Source organism: Protopterus annectens, chromosome 16.part0 (genome assembly GCF_019279795.1).
Source record: "Protopterus annectens isolate FY-2018-M chromosome 16.part0, PAN1.0, whole genome shotgun sequence".
NCBI classification, from domain to species: domain Eukaryota; kingdom Metazoa; phylum Chordata; order Ceratodontiformes; family Protopteridae; genus Protopterus; species Protopterus annectens.
The window spans coordinates 654,503,568-654,531,371 of record NC_056750.1 but is presented as its reverse complement, the minus strand read 5'-3'; the positions used below and the strand labels follow the sequence as shown (position 1 = coordinate 654,531,371).

The following is a 27,804-nucleotide window of genomic DNA, read 5'->3' as shown; positions in this document are numbered from 1 at the left end:
GAGACGGAGCATAATCTCTCGCCACACAGAGCTGATGCCTGTTGGTCGCGGTGAGTAGCCAGTCGTCTAGGTAGGGGAAGACCTGAATGCCCTGGATTCTCAGGTGGGCTGCAACCACTGCCATGACCTTGGTGAACACTCTGGGGGCTGAGGTGAGGTCGAATGGAAGAACCCTGAATTGATAATGACTGGCTCCGAGCCGGAAGCGGAGGAACCTCCTGGATCGTCTGTCCATTAAGATGTGGTAATACGCATCCTTGAGGTCTAACGAGCACATCCAGTCATTCTCCCGTAGAAGGGGGAGAATTGATTGGAGAGTGACCATCCGGAACTTTTCCTTGGGTATGAACAGGTTCAGAGCGGAAAGGTCTAAGATGGGTCTGAGGTCCCCCATTTTCTTTGGCACCAAAAAGAACCTGGATTAATAACCCAATCCGGACTGATCTGGGGGGACGGGCTGGATGGCTCTTTTTCTTAATAGCTTTGAAATCTCCAAAGCCGCTGCCTCCCTCTGATCGGGTGGGACATCGGGGAGACGTCTGGGTTTGGGGGGAAGGTTTATGAATGGAATGGAGTATCCTCTGGATATGATCCGGAGCACCCATCGATCTGTTGTAAGGGACTCCCAGTTTGACAGGTGCTCCGACAACCGCCCCCCGACTGCCTCCAGAGAGGGACAGTCGGGCAAGCCCTCAGGGCTGTTGTGCGGGTCTGTCCGAGAAAGGTTCTCTAGACCCGAAATTGCGTGGCCCCCCTCTGCCTCTGGGCTGGCGTCCACCTTGTCCTCCTCTGCCTCTAGAGGACGAGTGGTCCGCAGCAGGATGGGATTGCTGAGACTTACGGAACCACAGCTTCTTTTGTCCCCTCTGATTCCTGGAGAAGGATCTTTGGGGATTAGAGAAGCGGACTCCGACGGCAGACAGCGTCTTCCCGTCCTTTTCGCTTTGGACCAGCGTGTCGCGAACAGTTTTGCCAAACAAGGCAGAACTGTCAAAAGGGGTGTTCGCGAAGGACGCCTTGAAGGGATCCGTGAAGTCGCAAAGACGGAGCCAGGAGAGACGTCTCAAGACGACCCCAGCTCCACTAGCTCTAGCGGCTCCCTCCGTTGCATGGGAGAGAAGCCGCATAGATGTATTGGAGATGGATTTTAGAGTGGCCATTCGAATCTCAAAAATCTTCTTGTCTGGGACCGACATGGACTCCGGGGAGGCTGCAGCGTATTCCTTAATCAAGTCTCGCTGTAGCCTAATGGTATGTGCCATATAGTTCAGCGCCCTTATGGAAAAGGTCGCTGCAACAAACATCCGCTTCCCAATCCGGTCAAGCGCTCGAGATTCCTTATCCGGCGGGTGAACCGAAGAACTCTCCTGCGCGAGTTCTTTCTTAGTGGCCGCCGCCACCAACATAACATCAACGGGGGTTTCTTTGGCCCAAGATGGTCTATCTCTGGGTGGGCTGAGGACTTTATCGGGACGCCTAGGGACTGGCTCCACGGTGTCGGGCTCCTTCCACGGCCTGGTGGTAATTAAGTCCACCAGGGGGTCAGCCGGAGGGGACACCCAGGAGGTAGATGGGCCTACCTCAAAGGCCTCCAGGAACACGGACTCATCAAGGGAGGGCTTCTGGGCTGACCACCCCCCTCTGATATGCAACATTTCCATGATGTCTCCAAAGGTGACATCTTCAGGGGGTGACCTTGGGGAACCCTCCGTATCATCTAAGTCTGTGTCTGTGGTAACGGACTCGGGGGAGTCCAGGTGCCTCCTTTTGCACCGATGTTTCCGAGGGACCTCCTCGGTGGGACTGTCCGAAGAGTGCTCATCCACGGGTTGTTGTTCCTCCATGAGAACTAGCTGGAGGGCTTGGGCAGGCTGTCCCATTGGACAGATGATGGAAGACAGACCCTCATACAGTGGGGGTATGGGTGGATCCGAAGCCCGGGTCGGGGATCTGGAGGACCTCGACAGTACCCTCTCCACTACCTCAAAAGCCGAAGGAGAGCCACTCTCGCCAGCCTCTGAGAGCAATCTCCTCGAATCCGAGGAAGGGATCGGGGTCGGAGCCGATGCAGTCGGCGCAGAGGCAGAGGTGTGCTCAGACGCCAACAGCGCCGAAGACACAGCAACTCCCTAGGATCCGACGCTCAGCCCCGAGAGCTCGGGCCCGACAAGTTCGAAGGTATAGTCGGTGTCGAAGAGACCACAGCTATCGGCGCCGACAATTCCCCGGGTCCGAAAGGGCCTGGATCCGATGACTCTGAGACCCGAAAACGAGTCGGAGAAGGAGTGATCGGAGCAAATATGGGGGCCGCACTCCCCCCCAGAGGGAGGGGGAGGCAAGAGCATCCCCATCTGCATTTGGGTCTGCAAGAACCGACGCATCATCTGATCTATATCTGCTTCAGAGATGCTTCGGGTCGACCTGGACGAAGTAGTAGAGGCGGGCCGGGAGGGCCGCCTCGAAGATCTCGAGGGAGACCCATCCTCCTCCTCCGGCTCCGGCAAGAAACAGGGCGAACGGCGCCGAGAGGAGGGGGATCCGGAGACCCTCAAGGGAGACTTAAGCAGTTTCACTGGCGGAGCTGAAGGATGAGGTTCGGCCCGCCTTTTGTGGGACTTATGTCCTTCCTTATCCTTGTGCCTCTTCTCTCTAAGGGAAGAGGCACTAGTTTCCCCAGAGCTCAAACCCGATGAGGGAGGTTGAGTCCCGGGTAGAGCTAAGGGGATAGACGGCGCCGAAGCAGCTGGAGCCCGAACGGGAGAGGAAGAAGAAGCTGACTCTTGGTGGAGCTTTCCCGCCAGGATCAGCTTTGTTCTTCCTATCCTGAAGTGCCTGGGGGTTAAAGGCCGCGCAGATCTGGCAGGCCTCTGACAAATGGGTTGCCCCCAGGCACAAAATGCACTGAGTGTGGCCATCAGCTGGGGAAAGCTTGTGGCCACACTCAGTACATTTAGAAAAAACGGCCTTAGGCCCTTCAGACATTATTCACACACACACCCAAACACTAGGAGGGGGAGGGGAGTGAAGATAAGCTAGTGATTAAATTAACAAAAAAGGGACCAAAAACTAGCACAAGAAGTAGAAAAAGGGGCTAACACACACACGACAACTTAGTTTGAAAACAGTTGGTTTAAAACCAGCAATGATCTCACCCAGCCAGGAGCTCTTCACAGGGAAGCTTCTTCAGCCGCGGCAAAAAACGATATAAGGTAATGTGGTTGGTAGTAGGGGATTATGGGTAGGGGGAGGAGCTAGGAGCTCGGATCTTGGAGCTTGGAAAGCTGCCGGATCAGATCCAAGGTCGGATCCGACACCCACAGGTTGCAGATCAAATGAAGTAACTACTTCAGATTAGAGGTTTTGCAAAGTCTGAAGGAAGCTAAAGAAAACTTGTTCTCACCTACATGAAAACCGGAAATGGCCGCCAGTTGAACTTTCACTGTAGATGAGCTGGCACCCTGCTGAAAAATGTATGCCAAAAACTCAAGGACCGCTGGAATAGGTGTTGTGAAAGGGTCCAAATCCCTCTGAGAACCCCAGATAGAAAAATGCTCCCATTTGCTACAGTAAACTTTTCTGGTGGACGACCTATGAGCTGCCACCAGAATAGTTCTGACCGGGGAAGACAAACCGGGAGTTCTAGCAATCAAAGGAACTGGAGAAGTCAAGCCGTGAGCTTCAGACTGCCCAGGTCTAGATGAAGTTCTCTCGAGGGATCCAAGATCCAAGTAGGAACTACCAGACGAGACCAAAGACAGGGAAACCAGATTTGGCGAGGCCAGAATGGGGCAATGAGGATGATTCTGCTTCCCAACCAGCGAGCCTTCTGTAAGAAATTTTGTCATGAGAGATAAAGGGAGATAAGCATAAAGAAGACCAGGAGGCCAAGCATGGACCTGGGGGATTTCCCCTTGTGGGGGGATCAGAGTGTAGAACTCGCTGCACTGCGCAATGGAAGTAGATGCGAAGAGATCGCAGCAAGGTCTACCCCACTCGAGGAAGATGTGCTCTGCTACTGACGGACTCCGAGACCACTCGAAAGGCATTAGAACAGTCCTGCTCAGTTTGTCCACCAGTATACTGGACCAACCCGGAATGTGCGTTGCTACCAGAAAACGGATGGTGAAGATCGCCCATTCCCACACTCTCATGACCTCGTGACAAAGGGGGTAAGACCTGGTTTCTCCCTGTTTGTTGATGTACCAGACCACTGACATATTGTCTGTCTGAATAGCAATCATTCACAGAGGAAGAAAGGCATGAAGGGCCTGCAACGCTAATAAGACTGCCCTCATCTCTAGAACATTGATATGCAGTTTGGTCTCATTTGGGGACCACATGCCTTGGATTGTCCTGCCCGAGCAATGCCCACCCCCACCGTAGTTGGGAGGCGTCCGTGGTCACAGTGGCTTGGGGAGGGTCTGCAACAAAAGTACGTTCCTCTACTAACTCTTGGGAGCATATCCACCACAGGAGGGACTTCCTGCACACATTGCTTATGTGAATAGGATGCGTCAACGGCAGATCTAAAAGGGGCCGCTAACGTCTACTGCAGAATTCGCATATGAAGACAAGCACAGGGAAGAAGTGTAATGGTGGCTGCCATGGAACCCAAGGCTCTCAAAATCGCCTCAGCTGGTGGAAGATAAGACTGCCAGGATCATAGACACATAAGGTTGTAAGTTCCGGACTCTTTCTGGAGTGAAAAAGACCTTGGTTTGAGAAGTATCAGTACTCACTCCTATATAGTCTAAGACTTGAACAGGGTCTAGAGAAGACTTGGATATGTTGACTGCGATGCCTAGCAAGTCTGACAATTTCAAGAAATATAGTCCCTGGCCTGACAAAGTAGATGCCTGGTGGGAGCGGCGAGGAGCCAATGGTCCAGGTAAAAGTAGACCTATATCCCCTGAAGCCTCAGGTGAGCAGCTACTACTGTCATAACCTTGGTAAACACCCTGCGGGCTGTGGTGAGAGTGAAGGGTACGGCTTGGAATTGATAGTGATTGTCCCCTAGCTGAAGGTGAAGGAACCTCCTGGAGCATCTGTGCATTTTGATGTGATAGTACGCGTCCTGGAGATCTATTGAGCACATCCAGTCGTTCTCCTGCAGGTAAGGCAGGATGGATTGTAGACTGACCATCCGGAACTTCTCTTTTGCAACTGACAGGTTTAGAGTGGAAAGGTCCAGAATGGGCCTTAGGACCAGTCTTTTTTTGGCACCAAAATGAACCTGGAATAGATGTCCAATATGCACTGATCTAAGGGGGACAGGCTGGATGACTAGTTTCGTTAGCAGCTTTCTTATTTCTAGTGGTGCTGTCTCACTTTGCATGGGTGGAATGTCCGGGAGGTGTTTTTGCGGAACGGGAAGAGTTAGAAAGGGGATTGTATAGCCTCTGGATATTATTTGCAGCACCCAACCGTCTGATGAAATGGACTCCCATGCCATCAGATGCATCGAAAGGTGACTCCTGACTGCCTCCAGAGCAGAGCAGTCGGGCAACCCCTCAGGGCTGTTGTGCGGGTCTGTCCGAGAACGGTTCTAGAGACCCAAAATTTCTCGGACCCCCACTGCCTCTTGGCCGGCATCTGTCCTGACCCCCTCTACCTCTAGGGGAAGGTGAGTCCCGAATGTCTCAGGAATACTGAGACTTTTGGAACCACATCTTCTTTTGCCCCCTCTGAATCCTGGAAAAGGATCTTTAGGGGTTAGAGAAGAGGATTCCGACGGCAGACAGTGTCTTCCCATTCTTCTCACTCTAGACTAACGTCTCACAAACTTCCTTCCTAAACAAGGAAGAACCATCATAAGGAGCATTTGCAAAAGATACCTTAAAGGGTTCCGTGACTTAAAACCTAAGCCAGACCGGGCAGCCCCTGCTGCTCCTTCAGTGGCATGTGAGAGGAGGCACTTTCAGAGTGGCCATTCTCGCAGAGAATGTGCAATTATCCTCTAGAGACATGGACTCTAGGGGCGACTCAGTGAACTCCTTAACGAGGTCTCACAGTAGTCTAACAACGTGGACCAAATAATTCAGCTCCCTTATAGAAGGTGGCTGAAGCATATGTCCACTTTCTCAGACGATCCATCAGCCTGGACTCTCGGTCGGGGGATGGACCTTAGAACATTCCTGGGCTAGTTCTTTCTTGGTGGCAGCGGCTACCACCATGGCATCCACATGGGATCCCTTGTTCCAACTCAGTCTGTCCACTGGAGGGCTCAAGATCTTATCGGGGTGCCTGGGAATTGGCTACATGAAGTCCGGCTCCTTCCATGCCCTGGTGGTAATGAGGTCTACCAAGGCATCCACGGGGGTGGGGGGGGGGACACCCAAGAGGTAGATGGGCTCATGTCGAAGGCCTCCAGGAACACAGACTCATCCAAGGAAGATTTGGGGGTGGATCAACCCCCCCCCCCCCACTAGTGCAGGATTTCCATGATATCGCCAAAGGAGACATCATTGGAGGGTGATCTGGAGAAACCTTCCCCTTCATCCAAGTCGGTATCCTCTGTGAGGGACTCTGGAGAGGAGTCCAAGTGCCTCCTTTTGCACGTTCACTTGCGAGGGATCTCTTCGGTGGAACTCTCTGGAGAGGGCTCGCAAACTACATGTGGTTCCTCAAGGGAAACAGTCTGAGGCACCTCGAGCACGGGCTGTCCCTGCATAGGCAAAATGGCAGAAGAAGCACCCAGTGGCGAGGGAGTCAGGGTGGAATCCGATGATATGGTCAGGGCCCTCTATCCCCTGGAGAGAACCCTCTCCACCATGTCAAACACCGTGGGAGAACGAGCCTCTGAGGAACTGGCAAGGAGACTGCTCTCCCTGGATTCAGCATGGGGATCGGAGCTGAACCCGACAGAGCCAAGATACTGAGGGGTAGGCCTTGACCCGACAGTGTCGGTGCCAATGGAGAAAGGCCCAACCTCTTGGATCCAATGCCCAGGCTCTGCTCCGAATCAGTCAGATCCAACATGCTCAAGGTAATGGCCTGCGTCGATGTACATGGTACCATCAGCACCAGCCCCCTGACTCCGGGACCTCTCGAATCCAAGAACTCCAACACCAGGGGTAAGATCGGAGAAGGAGATATTGGAGCAAAGAAGGGAAGCAAACCCCCCCTCATCCAGAGGGAGAGGGGGCTGGCAAGATCCCCATCTGAATCTAGGTGCAAATAAACCTTTGCATCATTTTGTCCATGTCTGCTTCAGATAGACTTTGGGTGGACAGAGATGAGGCCACTGATGCCGGCCGGGAGGGACGGTGTACAGAGGCCCTGGAAAGATGTCTAAGAGAATCTTGGCAATCTTAGCAGAGGAGAAGCTGGCCTGGAAAAAAATGTCTGTTTAGGGGGAGGACTCACCGGATCCAAACGGTCCAGGGATCTCTTCCTCCCCCTGTCTCTCTCTCTCTCTCTCTCTCTCTCTGTCCTTGCTCCTCTCTTTTTTGGATTCCCTAGCCACAGGCCTTTGTTCAGGAGGCTGAGACCCGGCCTGGGAGGGAGAGGAGGCAGTGGCCAAAGTAGAAGGTGCTGTCAATGGCCGTGACCGCAACGGAAGAAAAGGCAGCTGCCTTCATAGCAGGGAGAAGTCCCTTAAAGATACAGTCCTTTAGGGCCCTGGGGTTGAACCCAGCACAAATAGAGCAGTCCGACGATAAATGGGCTGCCCCTAGACACACAACATACAGAGTGTGGCGTGTGTGGCCATCAGCTGGAGACAACTTATGGCCACATTCTGTACATTTTCTAAAGATCAGCTTGGCCTGCTGATCAGCCATATACAAGACACAAAGGTATTAAAAAGTTTAAACTAGCAAGGTTTAAACTAAACAAGTCCACCCCAACACTCACACACGCTCACTTGGAAGGAAGGGGAAGGGAGACAAGGCCTACTACCTACACGAGAAACAACTTTTATTTATTTATTTATTTATTTATTTTTGGAGGAACACGACGCAGAACTAGGGAAGGGGAGGCAAGGGATAGTAGGAAGCCTACCTACACTACCAACAACTCAGAACACCCACAAAAAAAGTAGAAATGTACCTACCACGCCTGGAGCTCTAGACCATGCTGCTTGGCAAAGCCACGGCAAATGAAATCTGGGGGAAGGAAGGAGATGGAGGGGTATTATGGGTAAGGGGAGAAGCTTGGAGCTCAGATCAGATGCTGGTGAAACTGCCATCTTGGATTCGGTCCGGATCTGACATTACAGAGGTTGATGATCAAATGAAGTTAACTATTTCAGATACAATTTTTCACTCAGAAAAAACAAGAAAAACAGTAGAATATATCATTCAAACAGCAGCAGAAAAAGGCAGTGGGAGAAAATAAAACCCAAAAAGGTTACTTATTAGAGCTTAGCAGCAAAAGAGATCCAGAGAAAGGAGTAGTTTTCCAAGAGATCCTTCTCTGGCACTAGAAAACTGAAAGTGTCCTATCTATGGGCATGAAAGGCAGTACCTGTATTGTCAGGTGATTGTTCTATCACATCCACAGATAGGCAGTGGGAGGGACTCGGAGCTTAGGTAGACTGTCAGAGGAAGGATATCAGGGCACTACTACCAGTAAGACAAGTTTGTCGAACATCAAGAATGCTCACAGGGGTATGCTTTTGTCATCTACTTCTGAAGGAACTCATTTAACTACAGATAATGATCTAAAGTACTGGTATCAGTTGATATCTGATAATAAAGTTAAAAATCTAGATTTCTTAAAACAAGAATTTGATCTAAGAGAAACCTGCTGGTTAGAGGTTCAGACCTTTAGACAATATCTCATTGATAAAATAGATCTAATGTCTATAACAGTTAAAGAATCTGTCCCAACATTGATTGATTACTTGATATCAAATTTACAACAAAGTTTCTGATAAAGGTAAGCTTTCATACATACATAAAATTATCAGACAAGAAACTTTTTACAGTGTAGATACCTACTGGAATTATTTCATTTCCATTAATGGTGATCCACCAAATCAACAAGATAAACAATATATATTGGAATCTGCCTATAAAACTGCATCTTCCATTGTCTGGAGACTTTTTACATGGAAATTTTTACATAGATCTTTTTATACACCTTTGATGATGAATAAAATAAATAATAAAGATAATCTATGTAAAAGATGTAATGTAGAAATTAATGCAGACTGGGCTCATATGTTTTATGACTGTATAAAATTGAAAGAATATTGGAAGTCAATTAATGAATTTTTGCAGGCTCTTTTTACAGATAATTTTATTATTTCTAAATCTCTTATATTATTCAACACACCTGTACCTCAAAGTGTTAAAAAGGTTAAGCTTCCCTTGTTATGGTCTATCCTAGCAGTGGCTAGAAAAATAATAACCAGAAATTGGATTTCAGATACACCTCCTTCGTTCAATGAATTTAAAAATGTTATGAATATAGTGTGCCAAATGGAACTGAATACAGTGAAGTTAAGAACTAATAGAAAAAAGTCTTATTACATTGTATGGGATAATTTACAAAACTTGTTAAACAAATCTTAACTTCAATAACATGGTATTTTACTTTAATTAATTCATCTGATTGTAGTGGATGTCTTTGTAAATACTTTGGTTGTTTTGTTGAATGTTATAATCATATCTATTTTAATTACTTGTATAAAATTGTTATGATATTTTCTTGTATGTTAAAAACAATAAACTTGTTTTTAAAAAAAAAAAGAATGCTCACAGAGTATGTATTTATTTGTCTTAGTAATGAATGCAATAATATAAACACATATACATTAAACAAAGGAAACAAGATGGGAGACAGAAAAAGGAACTAAGTACCTATATTTTTATCATATTCTGATGTTTGGTTATAGTGGCCAAGATCTCTTCTACCATACTAGCACATGGAATATCTTTCTCAGTCTGTCCGTGGTGTGCGGGTGCCTACTAAAGTGACATTTTTTGTTCAACTGACTGCTTTTAACAGACATCAATTGATTGTTATCAGACATCTTACTCATGCTGGTCTTACAGCTGTTAATACATTCCCCTCCTACGAGTCTCCTATCCAGTGAATTCCCACTGCAGTTGAACCAACTTACCCTGTGGCTCACTTGGAATAAGCATAGCTCAAACACCTAATGTCTTAAAGCTGTTAATACATTCCCTCCTATGAGTCTCCTTATCCAGTGAATTCACACTGCATTTGAACAAACCTGCACTGTGGCTCACACGCAATAAGCGTATCTCGAACACCTAATGTACGTTTCACCTGAAAAACAATATTAGATTTTGCTTCTATTTTGTATAAAGCCGCACACCACTGGGACATTTTGGTACTCTGTCCCCCCATCATTTCTGGATATCCCTTCTTAAGCCTGCCCTTCCCAATTCTCTTATACTACACAGTAGTCGGTAGTAGTACATTACTCTTCCTGTAAGTGCTTCAAATAATCCTTTCACTAATTCCACATTCCTTCGGCTTTACAAAATTTACTCCTCTACTTCTTTTACACTGGTACACAATACACCTTTTGTGTAACTATAGTTGACTATAGCGTCCATCTGCTGTCCTGCCCATTTCTCCCTCTCTCTCTACCTTTACAAAACAGCATCCTTTCAATTCAAAGATTCTAATAGTACTGAATAGTTTTGCCAGGCTCAGGTCTCCTACCTCACTGATTGTTTTTTGGAAGATCACAAATTACGGAATCAGGTCCAGCCTGCTCTGCTCCCCTCCCCAACACCCATTCCCACCCAACCCTTTATATTTCTTCTCACCCCAGGTCCTCCCATCATTCCAATTCATCAATCACACTCCTACCATCATTAAATTTTATCCAATCGCACTCATCGTCAAATCACTCCCACTTTAACTCATTCCTAACCTTCACCCCTGACTCATTACCCACTAACTAGCCAATCAAACTCCACTTCAGCCACCCCCTTTTCATCTCAAGAACTACTTCCTCTTAACACTACTTATATCTCGATAATGACAACTTTACATTACTTATACAAGCACCTCCCTTTCTTCAATACCTCTTATCTATTATTTGGATGGCGCAGTGGTGCAGCGGTAGTGTTGTTGCCTCACAGCAAGAGGTTCTCAGTTCGATTCTCAGCTGGGGTGCCTTCTGTGCAGAGTCTGCATGTCCTCTCTGCGTTAGTGTGGGATTCCTCTGGGTGCTCTGGTTTCCTCCCACATTACAAAGACATCTGGAGCCTTTCTCCGCGGGCCTCCACTGAAAACTGGCTTCGTTCCAAGTCCGACTTTCCTGGTTAACAAATGTTAAACAAAAAATAAATTAAAAAATCTCTAACACAATACTCCTCACTCACTCTATCCTTGTACCTTCTACTACATTTAATATCACTCCAAACAACTTACATATACTACAAATTTACATCATTAACATCTACACATATACAATCCCTTACCAGCTTCTCTGAAGTAGCCTGTAGACTACATGCAACAAACATAATTCTATATACCAAAGTAAAAATCCTCCTCCTACAAAACAAAAATACAAACTTGCTCTTAATCATTACAAAACAAAAAAGAAACAGCAACCCACACTCCCACATACATATGCCAACCTAACCCAATGTGCCCACACTCCCACATACATAATGCCAACCTAACCCAATGTGGAGACATGCATCCAAACCCAGGTCTCATCTCCTTTACTCTCAACCCCCCAACGCCTATAAATCTATAAACTTTACAACTGTTAACCTGCAAAATATCAGAAACAAAATCCCACAATTACATGCCTGGATAGCTCACAACAAACCAGCTATTATAGCTGCTACAGAGAGACCTGGTGTCTGTTGGATATACACAAATGTCTTTATTATAGTTTCATATATTAAGTCTATCCCACAGTTTTCCACAGCCAAAACATTAATAGCCTTCCTAAAAAGAATAACTGTAAAAGCCTCTGTACTGTAGTCCTATATATGCCTCCAACCAACAACATTCCTATATTACAACAAATCTTATGCCTAGACAACAAATGATATAAAAAAAAAATGAAACAAGCATTCTGGGAGATGCTAATATTAACTGGCTTCACCCTTCCACCATCAACCTACATAACTACCCAGCTAATAACGAACATAACTAGACCAAACAAAAACAATGAGAATGGCTCAATCCTGGATTGGATTATGGTCTCTGACCTCCTCAGAAACACTCCGTAATACTATTAGTGACCACCTTCCTGCCTTTATACTACATAAAACTACTCCAACACTAAGTAAACACCAATATAAGCAAACTAGAGACTTGTCCCATTTCTGCCCAACCATCCTTAACTAAACTTTACAAAGCATCAGTTGGGATGCGCTAAAATTCCTTCCCCTTGACAAGGCAGTCGAGTTCTTCAACTCGACATTTCTCAGGATCCTAAACAATTTAGCCCAACTCTGTCAAAAGAGAGTAAAAACTAATCATGTCAGCTGGCGTACCAACTCACTAAGCAACTCATGACTGCCAGGGACAAAGCATGAAAATCATGGCAAAAAACATAATTCCCTTTTACCTCACACGATATAAACAGCTTCATAATCAAGTAAAACATCTAGTCATCAAAAAAAAAAAAAAAAAAAAAACACTACCTTAGTCTACAAAACCAACATAAGCAAAGCAAAACCCAAAAAAATTCTGGAGCACCATCAATTCCTTACTAATTCCAGGCTCAAATAATAATCCTTGCCCAAATCTGGATAAAACACTCACCGAAATAGCCTCTCTCTTTAAGTCATACTTCATTAATACCATAGCTAACCTCACTGTCACCTTTCCACAAAGGAACCTCACCCCTTCAGATCCATCTTCACAAAACACCTCTACTTCTTTATTACCTAGCTTTTCTCTCTCACCTACACCTACTGCCATTATAAAATAAACTGCTTCTTAAACTCAAATGTGGCACCAAACCCCTGACAACTTACCTCCAGAATTCCTACAAATATCAGCCAGCTCTACTGCCTACCCCACAACAGCATACTTCTTCACAGATCTACTCACAAATTCCACGTACCTTCAAGCCGGAAAAAAGCATACATTCTCCCTCTCCATAAAGGCGACAATAATACTGACATTTCCAACTTTCAACCTATATCTATCCTCTCACCCATCTCTTAATATCTTAGAAAAATGCATTTACACTCAACTGCTTAATTATCTGCTTCATAACCAAATAATTTCTCATACTCAGCATGGTTTTAGGCCTGGTCACAGTACTACTACAGCTCTAATATCCTTCACAGATGCAGTTAACTGAGCCAGGGATGCAGGAAAAATTGTTTCTTCACTCTTTCTTGACCTCTCTAAGGCCTGTGATACAGTCTCCCACCCCCTTCTTCTTACTAAACCCTCTAACTTAGGCATCTCTTCCCCATCCCTAAACTGGCTCTCAAACTGCCTCACACATAGGCAACAATCTACCAAGTGGCAACATTCTCTCTCTCCACTCCTTTAACACAACCGCAGGTGTTCCCCAAAAATCGGTATTTGGGCCCCTTCTGTTCAGCATTTCCATAAACAACTACCGCATCACACTTAGTCAACGTACTGTCATCCAATATGCAGATGACTCAAAAAAACATCTGCACTGCCAAGCCAAAATCGGAACTACAGCAACTCACCCAAAGTGCCCTTACTTCTACCAAAACTTGGATGACCAATAATCATGTCACGCTAAACCCCAGCAGAACTAAACTTGTGCTACTTACCCCTAAAGAAAAACCACCCTAAACAAGAATTAATTCACTATTCATTCTCAAAATAACACTATCACTGAAGTTGTTTCAAATACAAAACTACTAGGTGTCATCATAAATGAAAACCTAACATTTGACCTACATATTCACAGCAATACTAAAAAAACACATCAAAAACTGGGCATCATCTATACACAAATATTGCCTCAATCACTCCGCAAAACTGTCCCTAGCCTCTTCCTTTCTGCTACCTTCTCTTCTATACAGTGTCGCTCTTCTTACCAACATCCAGTCCTCTCTGAAATCCAAACTTGACATGTGCTACAATAAAAATGCTAAATTTGTAAACAACGCAAAATATTCATCTCACCACCACTGTTCCTCATTACGCCTACTGAACTGGCCAGAACTCCCATATTATCTTACATATTTACAATTAACCACGGCACAAAATTTAAATACAAGCCATCAAATCGCCTTGCCCTTTTTTCTCTACTTACTCAGTACCATCCAAATAGGCCTCTCTGATCCAAAAACCAATTGCTCCTGAATGCAGAAAAGGCAAACCTCTCAAATGGTCATCTGCTCTCCTCCTTTCATATTGCAAAACTATGGAATATCCTGACTACCAGCAATTCACCTCTCTTTAAAATGTCCCTGAGACAACACCTTTTCTCTCTATGGCAGTGCACATGTCCCAAAAAAAGTTGTCTTAACATAATGTTCCATCTGTGTTGTTCATCTTCTTTCATTTATCACTGATGGGTTCGGTTCCAAGCCCTTGGAACCAAGTCGGCCTTTTTACCAAGCTCGCGTCAGCCAAAAAACTCTCGAGCTAAGCTTCAACCCAGAATGCCCTTCTCCCTGTTACCTCAGATAAAGTATGCTAGAGAAAGAGAAGTAAAGCCGAGGCCACTTCTGCGCAAATACCCTAGGACATCACTTGGATCCAAAGCATCCCCCAGTAGCCTTTGGAGAGGGAAGGATGAATGAAAGAAGATGAACAACACAGATGGAACGTTATGGTAAGAAGTCAGTAGGCCTGAATACACCCTCAAAAGCCGGTGCCTGCACAGCGGCTCCGGACCCATCCAAGGTAGAGACATCCGCAGGTTCTACAGTTGAAGCATCTCATGGCAAACCGGCCTCCAAATGGGTCTCAGTAGAGGCCTGCGAATCTGAAGTAGCGGGTATCAGGGGCTGCAAAAGCGCCTCACTGAGTACCGGCAAACTGGCGACTAGCTTAGGAGAAGTGTCGTTGGCAGCTTTGGACCTAGGTGGCCTGTCTCTGTCTTTATCATCTTTGCGTTTTGTAAGAATGTCGGTAGTCGGATCGCTTACCAAAGACATATCTGGATAATTGAACAGAGTACCAAAATATACAGTCGACGAATAGTTCGCTGTTTAAATAAGGCACAGAACCAACAGCAAGGTACGTCGTGGTCAGGGCCTAGGCAAGGAATACAGTTTGTTTGTGTCTTTCGGCTTTTCCCGGTTAGGGGTCGCCACAGCAGAACTCCAGTCCGCTAATGATTGGCAGTACAGTATTACATGCTGGTTTGCTGGGCCTAACGCACAACCTTCAACGAAGGAATGCCCATTCACGCATGTCGCCACACAGAAGACGCTCTAACTGAGAATCGAACAGGCAACATCTAACTGTGAGGTGACAACACCACCGCAGTACGAATGAAAATCTTTATGACGTATTTGCTTTCCACAAGAAATACAATTACTGACTTTTACTGACATCGGTTTACAGCAAGAAAAATTTTCCCCAACGGGGTACTTAGTTTTAGATGAAGACTTCGGTACTGAAACTCGAAAATGAAAATTTCAGGAGTCAGCCAACCGGCACTTGGGAACTGCTTCTACTTCGGGAACCACACGGCAAGAAAGACTGATGTAATGGCGTCGGCTGCATGCTTTATACCCCTGACTACTTGACATCACGGAAGATAAGACAGCAACCAACGCAGGACCCAAGACTTTGATAATCAGACCGACTGAGGGCTACTGCAAGCAGATAACCCCAATGTGATGACTGCAACAGTGAAACACAAAGAACATATGCAGGTAGGCCTTTTACATAAGAATGCACAGACAGGCATCTTTTATATTCAAGGATAACAGCCAAGTATTAAACAGATGTGTGCATGATTACCATCCTGAACCACTCTGCCTTTATGAAGCTGTTGACTTTTGCAAGAACCGCAGACAAAAAATATTTCCTTCTTCTCTGATACCACAAATAAATCTGAATATAAAGCCCTACCTCTCTCCAAATGAGCAATGGCTGAAAAGCTCGAGTATATGACTGCTTCATTTTGCAACAACATTCCACTTAATGGACTGAAGTTCCCTGCCTCTAGGAATATATGAATTTTAGAAAAAAATCTTGCTATAGGACTGAAGTCTGGCTCTGGCTTCATAACACAAATATTATGAACTAATGCAGCAATAATCCTTGTGGTGAACATCAAGAAACACCTTTAAAACAAACTTTACTACACAAAGGTTAACACATTTATCTTACAAAGTCAAAAATGCAACTATTTTGTTACATTTCAAATAGGGCTGCAATGCGTATACGAATTTTGTTTCATACTGTAAATCATTAGTGGCTAACATATAGATTTATAATAAGTCCACACACTTACAAGACCTGGGTACCAACAAGCTCTCCTGTCAGTATAGGCACTCTCCACCCAGACTACTTTTCCCAGTAGCTCATCTTCAAGTCTCTGATCATCTTCACCTTCGTCACTGGAAGATGACGACAATGATTCCTCTTCGGGGCTGTAATACATGAACAGAAAGATTAAATTAAATCAAATTAGATATGAACTTTTGTGTATAAGGCAATTCAAGACGATATTCTTTAGGTTACTGATAAACTTACAATATACCTTGAGTACAAAACCTGTACAAGTAAGGCTAAGAAACCATGCTATCCAAATACTGCTGACTGCTGCAGAAATTTAAGAGCAGAAGCCATCATTCATGCTTCTGGGCATTCTAATTCAAACTGCAAATGTAATTAGAAATCATATATTTTAATGGAGCAACACAGATAAGAGCAAACCATTTAAACCTAATGCTGTTTACTTTGAATCTTGAACCATTTTTCAAAGTTACTACATCCTAACTACACTATACTATATTTCTACATTAAAGTCCCACTTATCACCCTTCCAAGTTGCAGCTCTAGAACGTTCAAGTACATGCTACAACACAACAGCTCTTAAAACCTTTTGAAATGCCCTATAAATAAGGTTCCAACGTTCAAGGAGGACTTGCAAGGAAAATCCATATTGGACAACTTTTTTGGTAAAACTGAAAAAAGGTAGTACAGCAGTTTTAAAAAGGGTTGCTGTTTTGTACATGATTTGCTCAAGCTGAATGCGCTATAATCTGACATAATAAATGCGATCAAAGCTCACCAAGAGCACAACTGCTCCTATTAGGAGGGTTAAACTTCACTATTTGAAGATGCACATAGTTTTGTGAGTGTTTGTATTATGTTAACATGTTATGGAGAGCTGTGTTTGCCTTTTTGTTTGAGGGTTTTCATTAAAACAAAAAGTCTTGCAAAATGTGACGTAGGTTCCAATGCGGATAAGAAAAAACTGCATAAAGCATTAACCCGCCAAACATTAGTGGGTGCATGTATCACAAAAGCTGGAAAAAAACATTTAAAAAAGGATTCCTATACAACAGGTTGGAATAATTACTTCTTATCATAATGGCAACACTTTCCAAGTAATCTTGGAATACGAAAGCTCTCACAGGTACAGACAAAAAAGGAAAGAATATGTTTATTACATTAAGAAATGCAGAGTGTAAACAGCAATGCTACAGAAGACATATTTGGAAAGAAATGAGCATGTGAATTTCATAAAGAAAGAATTTCAGGATGGATATTCAGTAGAATATCAGAGGCAAAGGAAAAGGGAAGTACCATTTGCTAGAGGAGCTTCAATAGTGATAGAAGAGAGAAAAAGTATAATAATGGCACATTTGTGGTAGCAAGTGGCCACTGATAATGGATGAGGATTATATGCACTTATATTCCATCTAAAACTGCTATTATGGAACTTAAAAAAAATCGACAGAAATAATCAGCTTTGAGCAGAGAATATTACTTATAGGTGGCAACTGATATTTGATTTGCAACAATTAGAATGTATATGGGGGGGGGGGGGGGCAAGAAGGGAAAATACAACAAGAGGACACATTTCTGAAGAAATTTCTGAAATTATTTGGAATGGAAGAAATGAATTCAGTAGTAGGAACACAGAAATAATTTACATATTACTCCCCAAGGTACAGTAACTGGGCAAGACTAGACAGAAATCATATTTCACAGGAACATGTGCATTTAATTAGGAAGTCTGACACACATCCAATAACCATTTCAGATCACGCTCCAATAATCAAGATAAAAATGCAGGGTAATGAAGTAAATATGAGACACTGGTGCTTCCTCACCTACCTGTTAAAAAAAGGGGAATTTAAGGAGTGAGTGGTGGAAATTATTTGGAGTTATTAGCGAAGATCGAAAGTACGGAATAAAATTAAAGTTGAGTTAAATTTAGAGTAGAAATTAAAGAGGGTTAGGAAGTAACAAGAACTACTTAAAGAGGGTGACAAAGGTTAAAGCATTACAGAACAGGGGGACTCTCATAGAACAAGAAGAGGCAAAAATGCAAGTGCTAAAGAGAAAAAGTACAGTTTTGTACCTACCATAAATGTAGATGTTCGAGTGCTCATACAGCTGCAGTCATTACAGATGGGTTATCCGGCCGTCAGGCGGGTCCTCGGTCGGCCGAATTCCAAAGTCTAGGTCCGGCATCGGTTGTCGTCGCTTCTTCCCTGACGTCAGTGCGGCAGGGGTATAAAAGAAGCAGCCGACGCCATTTTCTTCAGTTTTTCTTGCCCCAGATGTCAGGTGCCCCCAGAAGGAAGGCAAAACATAATATTATGCAAACATGCAATGTAGATGAATCAAAAACAGTAGTTGCAAGCAAACACACCATAAAAGAATACCCCAAATAGGTTGTATGATAAAGGTGATTGTCATAAGGCCTGTCCTAAGAGGGGATGGAGGGAGGGCAACCTGGACTGCAGCTGTATGAGCACTCGAACATCTACATTTATGGTAGGTACAAAACTGTACTATGTTCATCGTGCATACAGCTGCAGTCATTACAGATGGGTAGAATCCCAAAGCTAAGTAAGGGTGGTAGGCACTAAGTGGAACTAGGAGGGGCGAGGATGCCCTGCAGGACTGCTGTGGCAAAGCCCGCTCCAGATTTTGAGTATAGTGGAAGGTGGTAGTGCTTGGAGAAAGTGTGCACTGAACTCCAAGTAGCTGCTTCCAAAATGTCCTTGGTAGGGACCCCCCTGAGGAAAGCTGCAGAGGTAGCTGTAGCCCTGGTGGAGTGGGATCTGATGTATACAGGCACAGATTTTCCATGAAATGAATAACAAAAGCATATGCAGTGGGCTATCCATTTTGAAATTGTCTGTTTGGAAATAGCCTTTCCTTGAGCACCTGTAGCATAGGACACAAAGAGCTGCTCAGATTTCCTGAATGGCTTTGTTCTGTCCAAGTAATAACAAAGTTGTCTGTGAATGTCCAAGGAATGTAGTAGTCTCTCCCCTTTGTTCTGTGGATTTGGATAAAAGGTAGATAAATGAATAGTCTGATTCAAAGCTACACTGGCTACTACCTTTGGCATGAAGGTAGGGTTGGGTTCATAAGGAAACTCTGTCCTGATGGAAAATTATGAATGGTTGCACAGCCACGAGGGCCTGTAGTTCCGAAACCCTGCATGCTGAGGTAATTTCCAGAAGGAAGGCTGTTTTCCATGACAAGCATTGTAGCTCTATTGAAGAAGCCGGCACAAAGGGAGGCAGGGTCAGCTTTTCCAATATGAAGTTGAGGTCCCAAGCTGGGACTGGTGGTTTCCGGGGAGGTTTTATATTTTTTGCCCCTCTGAGGAACTGCCTTAATAGAGGATGTGAGAATAAAGGAGGATCTGTATTGCATTGTGCAGAAATGGCGGAAGCGTGGATCTTGATGGAGGAGAAGGAAAGGCCACTGTTTAACATCTCAGCCAGGTACTGTAAAATTTGAGGTATATTTATTACCCAAGGATTCTGGCCCTTTTCTTGATTCCAGGAACAAAATCGTTTCCATTTGGCGGAGTAGGCTTTTCTAGTAGAGGGTCTTCTGGCCTCCAAGATGACATCCTGCACCTCCTTGGAGAGGAGAGTCTGTTGGGAAATTAAGGTATTTTCCATGCAGCTAGATTTAGGGTTTTGAGCTGGCTGTGAAGGGTTTTGTAGTTGTTCTGGGACAACAGAAGAGGACTAGCGGAAGGATCCATGGTGGTGAGTGTGTCAGGCTCTTTAGGAGTGGATACCAGTGTTGCCGTGGCCAGTCTGGAGCGATGAGAATAATTTGTGGCCTCTCTGCTCTGGCTTTTAATAGAACTTTGGTCAGTGGAGGAAGAGGCGGGAAGGCATAGACTGTCAATGTTGTCCAATTGAAAGAGAGTGCGTCCACTTTCCAGGCCTGTGGATGATAGGTCCTTGAATAAAATTTTTCCAACTGGTAATTTCTATGGGTAGCAAATAGATCTATGTCTGGCTGTCCCCATGCCTGAGTTATCTTTGAGAAGACTTGAGGATGTAACTTCCATTCGTGTGGGTCTGTCATATTTCTGCTTAAGTTGTCTGCCAGTGTGTTTTCCTTCCCTGGCAGGAATTGTGCCTGTAGTTGAATTTGTAATTCCAGTGCTGTGTCCCATAGGGTCATGGCTTGCCTGCACAGGGGGTATGAATGAGTTCCCCCCCTGTTTGTTTATGTACCACATGACTGTGGTGTTGTCTGTCCTTATCAATAGCTGGCCTGGATGCAGTAGGTCTTTGAAGGTCATAAGAGCATTTTGCACGGCTAGCATCTCCTTTTGGTTGATGTGTAGGTGCTTCTCTTTTTGGGACCATTTTCCCTGAATGCACTGATCTGCCATGTGTGCTCCTCAGGCGTAGTCTGAGGCGTCCGTTGTGATGATTTGAGTTGCTTGAGGTACACAGAAAGGGAGACCTGTGCTTCTTTGGTATGCTTGAGCCCACCACAAAAATTCCTTTTGAAGGCATGGAATGAGTGGTATAATTGCTGTGGCTGTGTTGAGACCATAAGTTTTTTAGGTACCATTGTAGTTTCCTCATATGCAGCTTTGCACATGGTATTAGTAGGATACAAGATGCCATGAATCCCAGAGCCTGCAGGACTTTCCTTGCAGTTAGTCTGATGAAAGTTGCCATTTTGTTGCAGTATTGAGACAGTTGCCCTTGTTTGTCTGGCGTGAGGTAGGCCATCTGGGTGGTTGCATTTAAGCTGGCACCCAGGAAAATTATCTGTTGAGAAGGTATTAGTTTTGATTTCTTTTTGTTCACTGTGTATCCCAGGTAGTTTAACAGTTTTATTACAAACGCCAGATGCTGCAATAGAATGTCCTTGCTGTCCGCTTGGATCAGGCAGTCATCCAGATATGGGTAGATTTGTATTCCTTGTTGTCTGCAGAAGGCAATTACTGATGCCAGGCATTTCGTAAACACTCTGGGCAGAGTAGATAAGCCAAAGGGCAATGCAGAGAATTGGTAATGGGTTGAACCTGCAAGAAACCTGAGGTATCTTCTGCAATCTTGTCTGATAGGGACATGCAGGTATGCCTCCTTGAGGTCCAATGTTACCAGCCAAGACTCCTAGCCCAGCATGGGAAGAAGCTGCTGTAATGTGAACATCTTGAATTTTGGCACCTGTAGATATGTGTTTGGGATGGATAGGTCTAAGATGGGTCTCCAATCTTTGTCTTTCCTTGGTACCAGGAATAGTCTGGAATAAAAACCTTGACCTTGTTCTTTTGCAGGTACCTCTTGAATCGCTTTCATATCCATGAGAGCAGAAATTTGTCTTTGTGCCTCTGCCCTTTGATTTTGTGGCAGGTTTGGCAACCCTCTCATTTTTGGAAGGGTGTGAAAGTGGAACCTGTAGCCTCTGTCTATAATGTCCAGAATCCATTTGTCTTTTGTAACAATGTGCCAGTTTTTTGAAAATAATGCCAGTTTTCCGCCCAAAGGTGCTGCCATTAAAGCTTTGTTTGGCAGGCATAGGGGGAAGTTATTGTGTCTGTTTTCTAAATGACTGTGATCTATCTTCTCCACTTCTTGGGGTTGGTGCTTGCCACTGTCTAGCTCTGTAAGATCCTTGAGGTTGTCCTCTACCTCTTGGGAGTCTGTATCTGCCCCTTTGAGGTCTGTCCGTGGCTGGAAAGGACCAATTTTTTGAAGGCCAGTTTCTGCTGAAGCATGGAGGTTGTACCTGCAAGAAATCTTTCACTGTTTGCATAGATTTTGCTTTTTCCTCCATTTTCTTTAGTACCTCCTCAGCTTTAACACCAAACAATACATCTTTTTGAAGTGGTGCATCCAATAACTTTGCTTTGACATGATCTGGTAAGGTTTGCTCTTTGAGCCAAGCATGTCTACGTATAACAGACCCTGTGACAGCAGCTCTACATGAGGCCTCTAAAGCATCAAAACCACACTGCAAGCTATGTTTACCCACTTGCTCTGCTCCATGCAACAAATCCTGCAACTCTTTCAAATCTGGTTGTTCTGTTTGTGTCATTTTGCTTTTCAGCTGAGATAACAAAAACTGTTGGTACTTTAACATATGAAACTGACAGTTTAATGCCCTCATGGTTAAAGTGGCAAATGTATACACATTTTTCCCTCACCTTTCTAATGCTCTGGAATCTCTCTCTGAAGGTAAAGGGTTTTTAGCAGTAGAGTCCTTTATTCCCTTGGGACCCTGTGAAATTGTTTCTGGGTCAGCAGTATGGCTTTTATAAAGGAACTGGTGAGAATCAGGAACTCGGTAATACACAGGGACTGGAGGTAAAGAATCTGGATTAAGACTGGCTTCTGCGTACACATCATCCAAAATATCTAAAACAGGAGGGATAGCCAGGGGCCTATGCTGGGGGAGCAGTAGAAATTCCCTGAGCCTTTTCTTGAAATCTGAGTAATCTTGGCCTTCCCAGTGGAAGTGCTCCCTCAATGTATGCAGGGTTTCCCCAAAAGAGAAGTCCTCAGGGGGGGAGACTGAGGGAATAGACTCCTCAGCATCAGAGTCTTCAAAAGGGGAATAAGCATAATCCTGGTCCTCAGAATGGTCTGAGGTAATAGAAGCCTGGTCTGAGGAAGGGAAGTCTTCTTCCAATCTGGGTCTTTTGTCAGAGGGGGGTTGAGAACCCCTGATGAGAGTTATCAAATCCTCAGCCATTTTAAGCCTCTGCTTTTTAGGCATGGGGCCTTGAGAGGAGGTCTGAGGACCCTGTTTTTTAGTTTTCATGGCAGCTTTAGATATAGTGAAGGATTTAATAGAGAAGGTGGTAGGCCTGAAGACGCCTTCAGAAGTGGCAGGCCTCACTAAATTTTCAGTTTCCCCGCCAAGAGTGGCGTCGGTATCTGCAGTGGGAATGGAGACCGAGGAGCCTGCGACCTCAGGTACTGAAGTCACCGGTAAAATAGTTTCATCGGTAGTCATGGGCTGCGTAGGCGCCTCGCTGAGAACCGGAGAACCGGTAGTCGGCCTAAGCGTGGTCTCAGTACTCGGTGAAGACCTCGGATGTCGGTCCTTGTCTTTGCGTCTTATGCTTAAAACTGGTGTTGGTGTATCCGACGACATGATATAATTACATTTTTTGCCAAAATAATGAAAGGCGAACTCCGCCCAGCACTTAATAGTGCGCTTGTTGAACCTAGCACAAAAACGGCAGGCCGAGACGTCGTGGTCTGGCCCTAAGCAAGGTATACAAAAAGAATGGAAATACTTATGCGGTATTTGCTTCCCACAAGAAATGCAATTATTAACTTTGTCTGACATCGGCCTGAGGCAAGAAAAGTTTCCCCAATGGGGTACTTAGCTTTAAAGAAGACTTCGGCTGAAATACTTTCGTAAATCTCAGGAGCTGGCCGACCGGCACTTGCGAACTGCTTCTGCTTCAGGCACGGCGCGGCAAGAAAGACTGGAGAAAATGGTGTCGGCTGCCTCTTTTATACCCGCGCCGCACTGACGTCAGGGAAGAAGCGACGACAACCGACGCCGGACCTAGACTTTGGAATTTGGCCGACCGAGGACCCGCCTGATGGCAGGATAACCCATCTGTAATGACTGCAGCTGTATGCACGATGAACATCAAGGGGATACCTGGATACTGCATGAATTTAGAAAGATTGCTGTTAAGCAACCGTTTCTTGACAATAACTCCAGAGCATAAAAACATTTGGCACAACAACTTGGGCAACAGAAAGTATAAAGGATTGTTGCCAAACATAGGGAGCCTATAAGAAAATAAATAACCAGAGATCTTGTAGATGTATTACACATATTTCTGAAATTTTATGAAAATTTGTATAAAGCAGGGGAGTGGGGAAATAAAGAAAAAGCACAAACAGAAATATTTATGGAAGACATAAATATGTCAAGGTTAGAGGGTGATGAGGCTCAATAATTAACACCTAAAATAGGAGGAGAGGAGATAAAAATTGTGATGCATAACATACAGGAAACAATTTAGGAACAGATGGTATTCCGATGGAAGTTTGGAAGCTAAGGGAAAAGAAAGTATTAAAGATCTGGAAAATTTTAACAGCATTTTAGAAGGAGAGGAAGCACAAACATCTTGGAAATAAAGATGTGGTTTCCATAATACCAGTCTTTCAGCTTTTCGGTTAGGGGTTGTTGCAGCGGACCTCCGGTCTGCTAATGATTGGCAATTAATTTTTACGGTGTCGAGTTGCCAGCCCGGTGCCCAATCTTCAAATAAGGCACACCGACACATGCTTGCACTGCAGGGAGGATATGCGAGAAGGAGCAACAGGAGCAAAAAAGGGGGTCGAGCTCCCCCCCAAAGGGGGGGGGGGGAGAGGCACGAGCACTCCCAACTGCATTTGAGCCTGCAAAAATCAACGCATCATCCGATCCATATCTGCGTCCGACAAACTCCTAGTAGACCTACTAGAGGCCACCAAAGGCGGCCGGAAAGGAAAGGTCTGCTTGATGACCTAGAAGGTGACAGAGTCTCCTCCTCTGGCTCCGGGGAGAAACAAGTGGAGCGGAGCCGAGAGGGGGTAGACTCGGAGACCTTCAAGGGAGAAGCAGCAACTTTAGGTGACGGAGCAGAGTGAGTCACCTCCGACCGCCTTTTGTGGCTCCGGTGTTTCTCTCTTTCCCTGTCTCTCTTATCATTTTTTCTGGCCTCCCTTTCCTCCTGGGCCAAAGAAGGAGGGCGAGTCCTGGCCAGGATATCGGGAGTGGCAGGTGGGACAGCTGTGGTAACAGCTGGCACCACAGCAGAAGCCAAAGAAGATTCTGGTGGCAGAAGGCCCTCAAAATCAGCTTGGCCTTTCTGCCTTTTAATGCTCTGGGATTAAAGGCTGCACAAATAGTGCAGCCTGTGGAAAAGTGTTCCACACCCAGGCATAACACACACAGAGTGTGGCCATCCACTGGGGACAGCTTATGACCACACTCGGTGCATTTAGAAAAAATGGCCTTAGGGCCTTCGGCCACTGTAAAGGAAAAAGGAAGCAGCACACGCCTTCACACACTCTAGTGGGGGAGGAGAACTAGCTGACTAAACAATTAAATAAACTACAGCTAAAGAAACAGGAACCACTATGATAAACTACCTGAGGTTCACACACACACACACAAAGGGAAATATAGTGAAAAATAAGAATTCTATTATTAAACTACTCACAAACCAACTCGGAGCTCATTCTGAGAAGCTATCTTAAGCCGCGGCAAACGAGATCTGAGGGTTACAAGGAGGTAGCAAGGTATTATGGGTAAGGGGAGGAGCTTGGAGCTCAGATCTGTAAGCTTGGAAAGCTGCCGGCTCGGATCCGAATCAGATCAGATACCCACAAGTTGTAGACCAAATGAAGTTAACTACTTCAGATCCGACGTTTAATAGTTTGTTTATTAAACCTAGCACAAAACCGACAACCTGTGACGTCGTGGTCTGGGCCTAGGCAAGGAATACAATAAGAATGAAAGTCGTTATGAGGTATTTGCTTCCCACAAGAAATGCAATTATTAACTTTTCCTGACATCGGACTGAGGCAAGAAAAGGTTCCCCAACGGGGTACTTAGCTTTACTGAAGACTTCGGTCTGAAATTTGATTTGAAAATCTCAGGAGTCGGCCGACCAGCACTTGCGAACTGCTTCTGCTTCGGGCACCGTGCGGCAAGAAAGACTGAAGAAAATGGCATCGGATGCCTCTTATATACCCCTGGCGCACTGACATCATGGAAGAAGTGACAGCAACCGACGCCGGACCAAGACTTTGGAACTCTGGCCGACTGCGGGACCGCCTGATGGCAGGATAACCCAAGTGTGATGACTGCAGCAGTGTAATACGATGAACATCTGATAATTCTATTCTTTGGTTCAAACTGTTGTCTGAAACCACCTTAGGTAAAAAGGAGGGATTTGTTCCCAAAGATACCCTGTCTCTGTGGAAAAGTAAATATGGGGGCTTTATGGACAATGCTTGCAACTCTGACACCCTTCTAGCAGAGGTGATCGCTATCAAAAAAATGGTTTTCCAAGTCAAAAATTTCAATTCACAAGATGCTGCTGGTTCGAAGGGAGGAAAAACTATGTGTGACAGAACAAAATTTAGATCCCATGGTGCTGGAGAGTCTCTGATACGCGGTCTTAACAACATAGTACCCTTGAAAAAGGCTTTACATAGTTTATGAGACATTATATTGGAGCCAGACTCTCCCAAATGAAAGTTCGAGATTGCTGCTAGCTGAACCCTAATAGTTGCAGCTGCACTGTCGTTGAAAAGTTTTGCTAGGAAGTCCAGAATGAAACTAACAGGTGCAGAGAAAGGATCTATGTGGTTACTGGTAGCCCATAGGCAGAGTCTTTTCCATTTACTTTTATACATTTTCCTTGTTGAAGCCTTATGTGAAGAAATTAGAATGTGTTTAACTCGACAGGAAAGGGTTGGAAACCTGGCTATTGTTAGAACTGGAGCAGCCATGCTGTCAGTTTGAGGGTGTGAAGGGATGGGTGGAGAGTTCTTGATACACAAGTCAGAAGGTCTGGAACTGGAGCCAGAATCCAAGGCTCCTCCCAAAGACGAGGCCACAGAAATGGGAACCAGATTTGGCATGGCCAGTATGGAGTGATGAATACGAAGTCCCTTCCCAGGCAACTGGCTTTCTGAAGGACTTTGGAAATTAGGGGAAAGGCATAGAGGAAGCATAGGGGTCAATCATGAACATGTGCATCCCTGGAGGGGGGATGAGGGCAAAGAAGCTGCTGCATTTGGCATTCATAGATGTCGCAAAGAGGGTGCAGCAAGGCTGGCCCCATTTTCGGAAAATTCTTTCTGCTTCTTCTTGTTTCAGGGATCAGTCATGAGGCATCAGAATAGGTCTGCTGAGTCTGTCTGCTATCACGTTGGATTTCCCTGGGATGTGCGTTGCTATCAGAAAATGTTGGGAGGCGGTTGCCCATTACCATACTCTCAGGGCCTCTCGACAAAGAGGGTAAGATCTGGTTCCTCCTTGTTTATATACCATACAACTGACATGTTGTCTGGATTGCAGTGGTTCCCAAGGGAACAGAGTCCTGGAGTGCTTGCAATGCTAAAAGCACCACTCTCATCTCTAGGACACGGATGTGCAAGTAGGCCTCATTATCTTGCCAGGTGCCTTGGACTGTCTTTCTCAGATAATGCTACCCCCCCCCCCCCCATCTGAGAGATGTCCGTTGTCACCATGGCCACCGGTTGGGGGAAAACAAATGGTCAACCTAGAGTTGCTTGAGAGGAGTATAGTCACCATCAAAGATCCTTCCTGCAAATTTCTGTTATGACTATTTTGTGAGACATCGGCAGCTCTTGCATCAACCACTGAGTGGATAACAACCACTGAATAATCCTCATGTGCAGACGTGCTAGGGAAACCAAAAAGTACAGTTTTGTACCCACCATAAATGTAGATGTT

General features: G+C 45.1%; 1 protein-coding gene across 1 annotated transcript in view; it reads right to left on the bottom strand.

Annotated features, from left to right (window-relative positions):
* Positions 1–27,804, bottom strand: part of ARID4B (AT-rich interaction domain 4B) — a 2,517,944-nt gene that overhangs the window by 2,092,069 nt on the left and 398,071 nt on the right. The window contains exon 4 of the mRNA XM_044058160.1: positions 16,358–16,496. Within this exon, the coding sequence (XP_043914095.1) occupies positions 16,358–16,496 (139 nt within the window). The remainder of the gene's footprint in view (positions 1–16,357; positions 16,497–27,804) is intronic.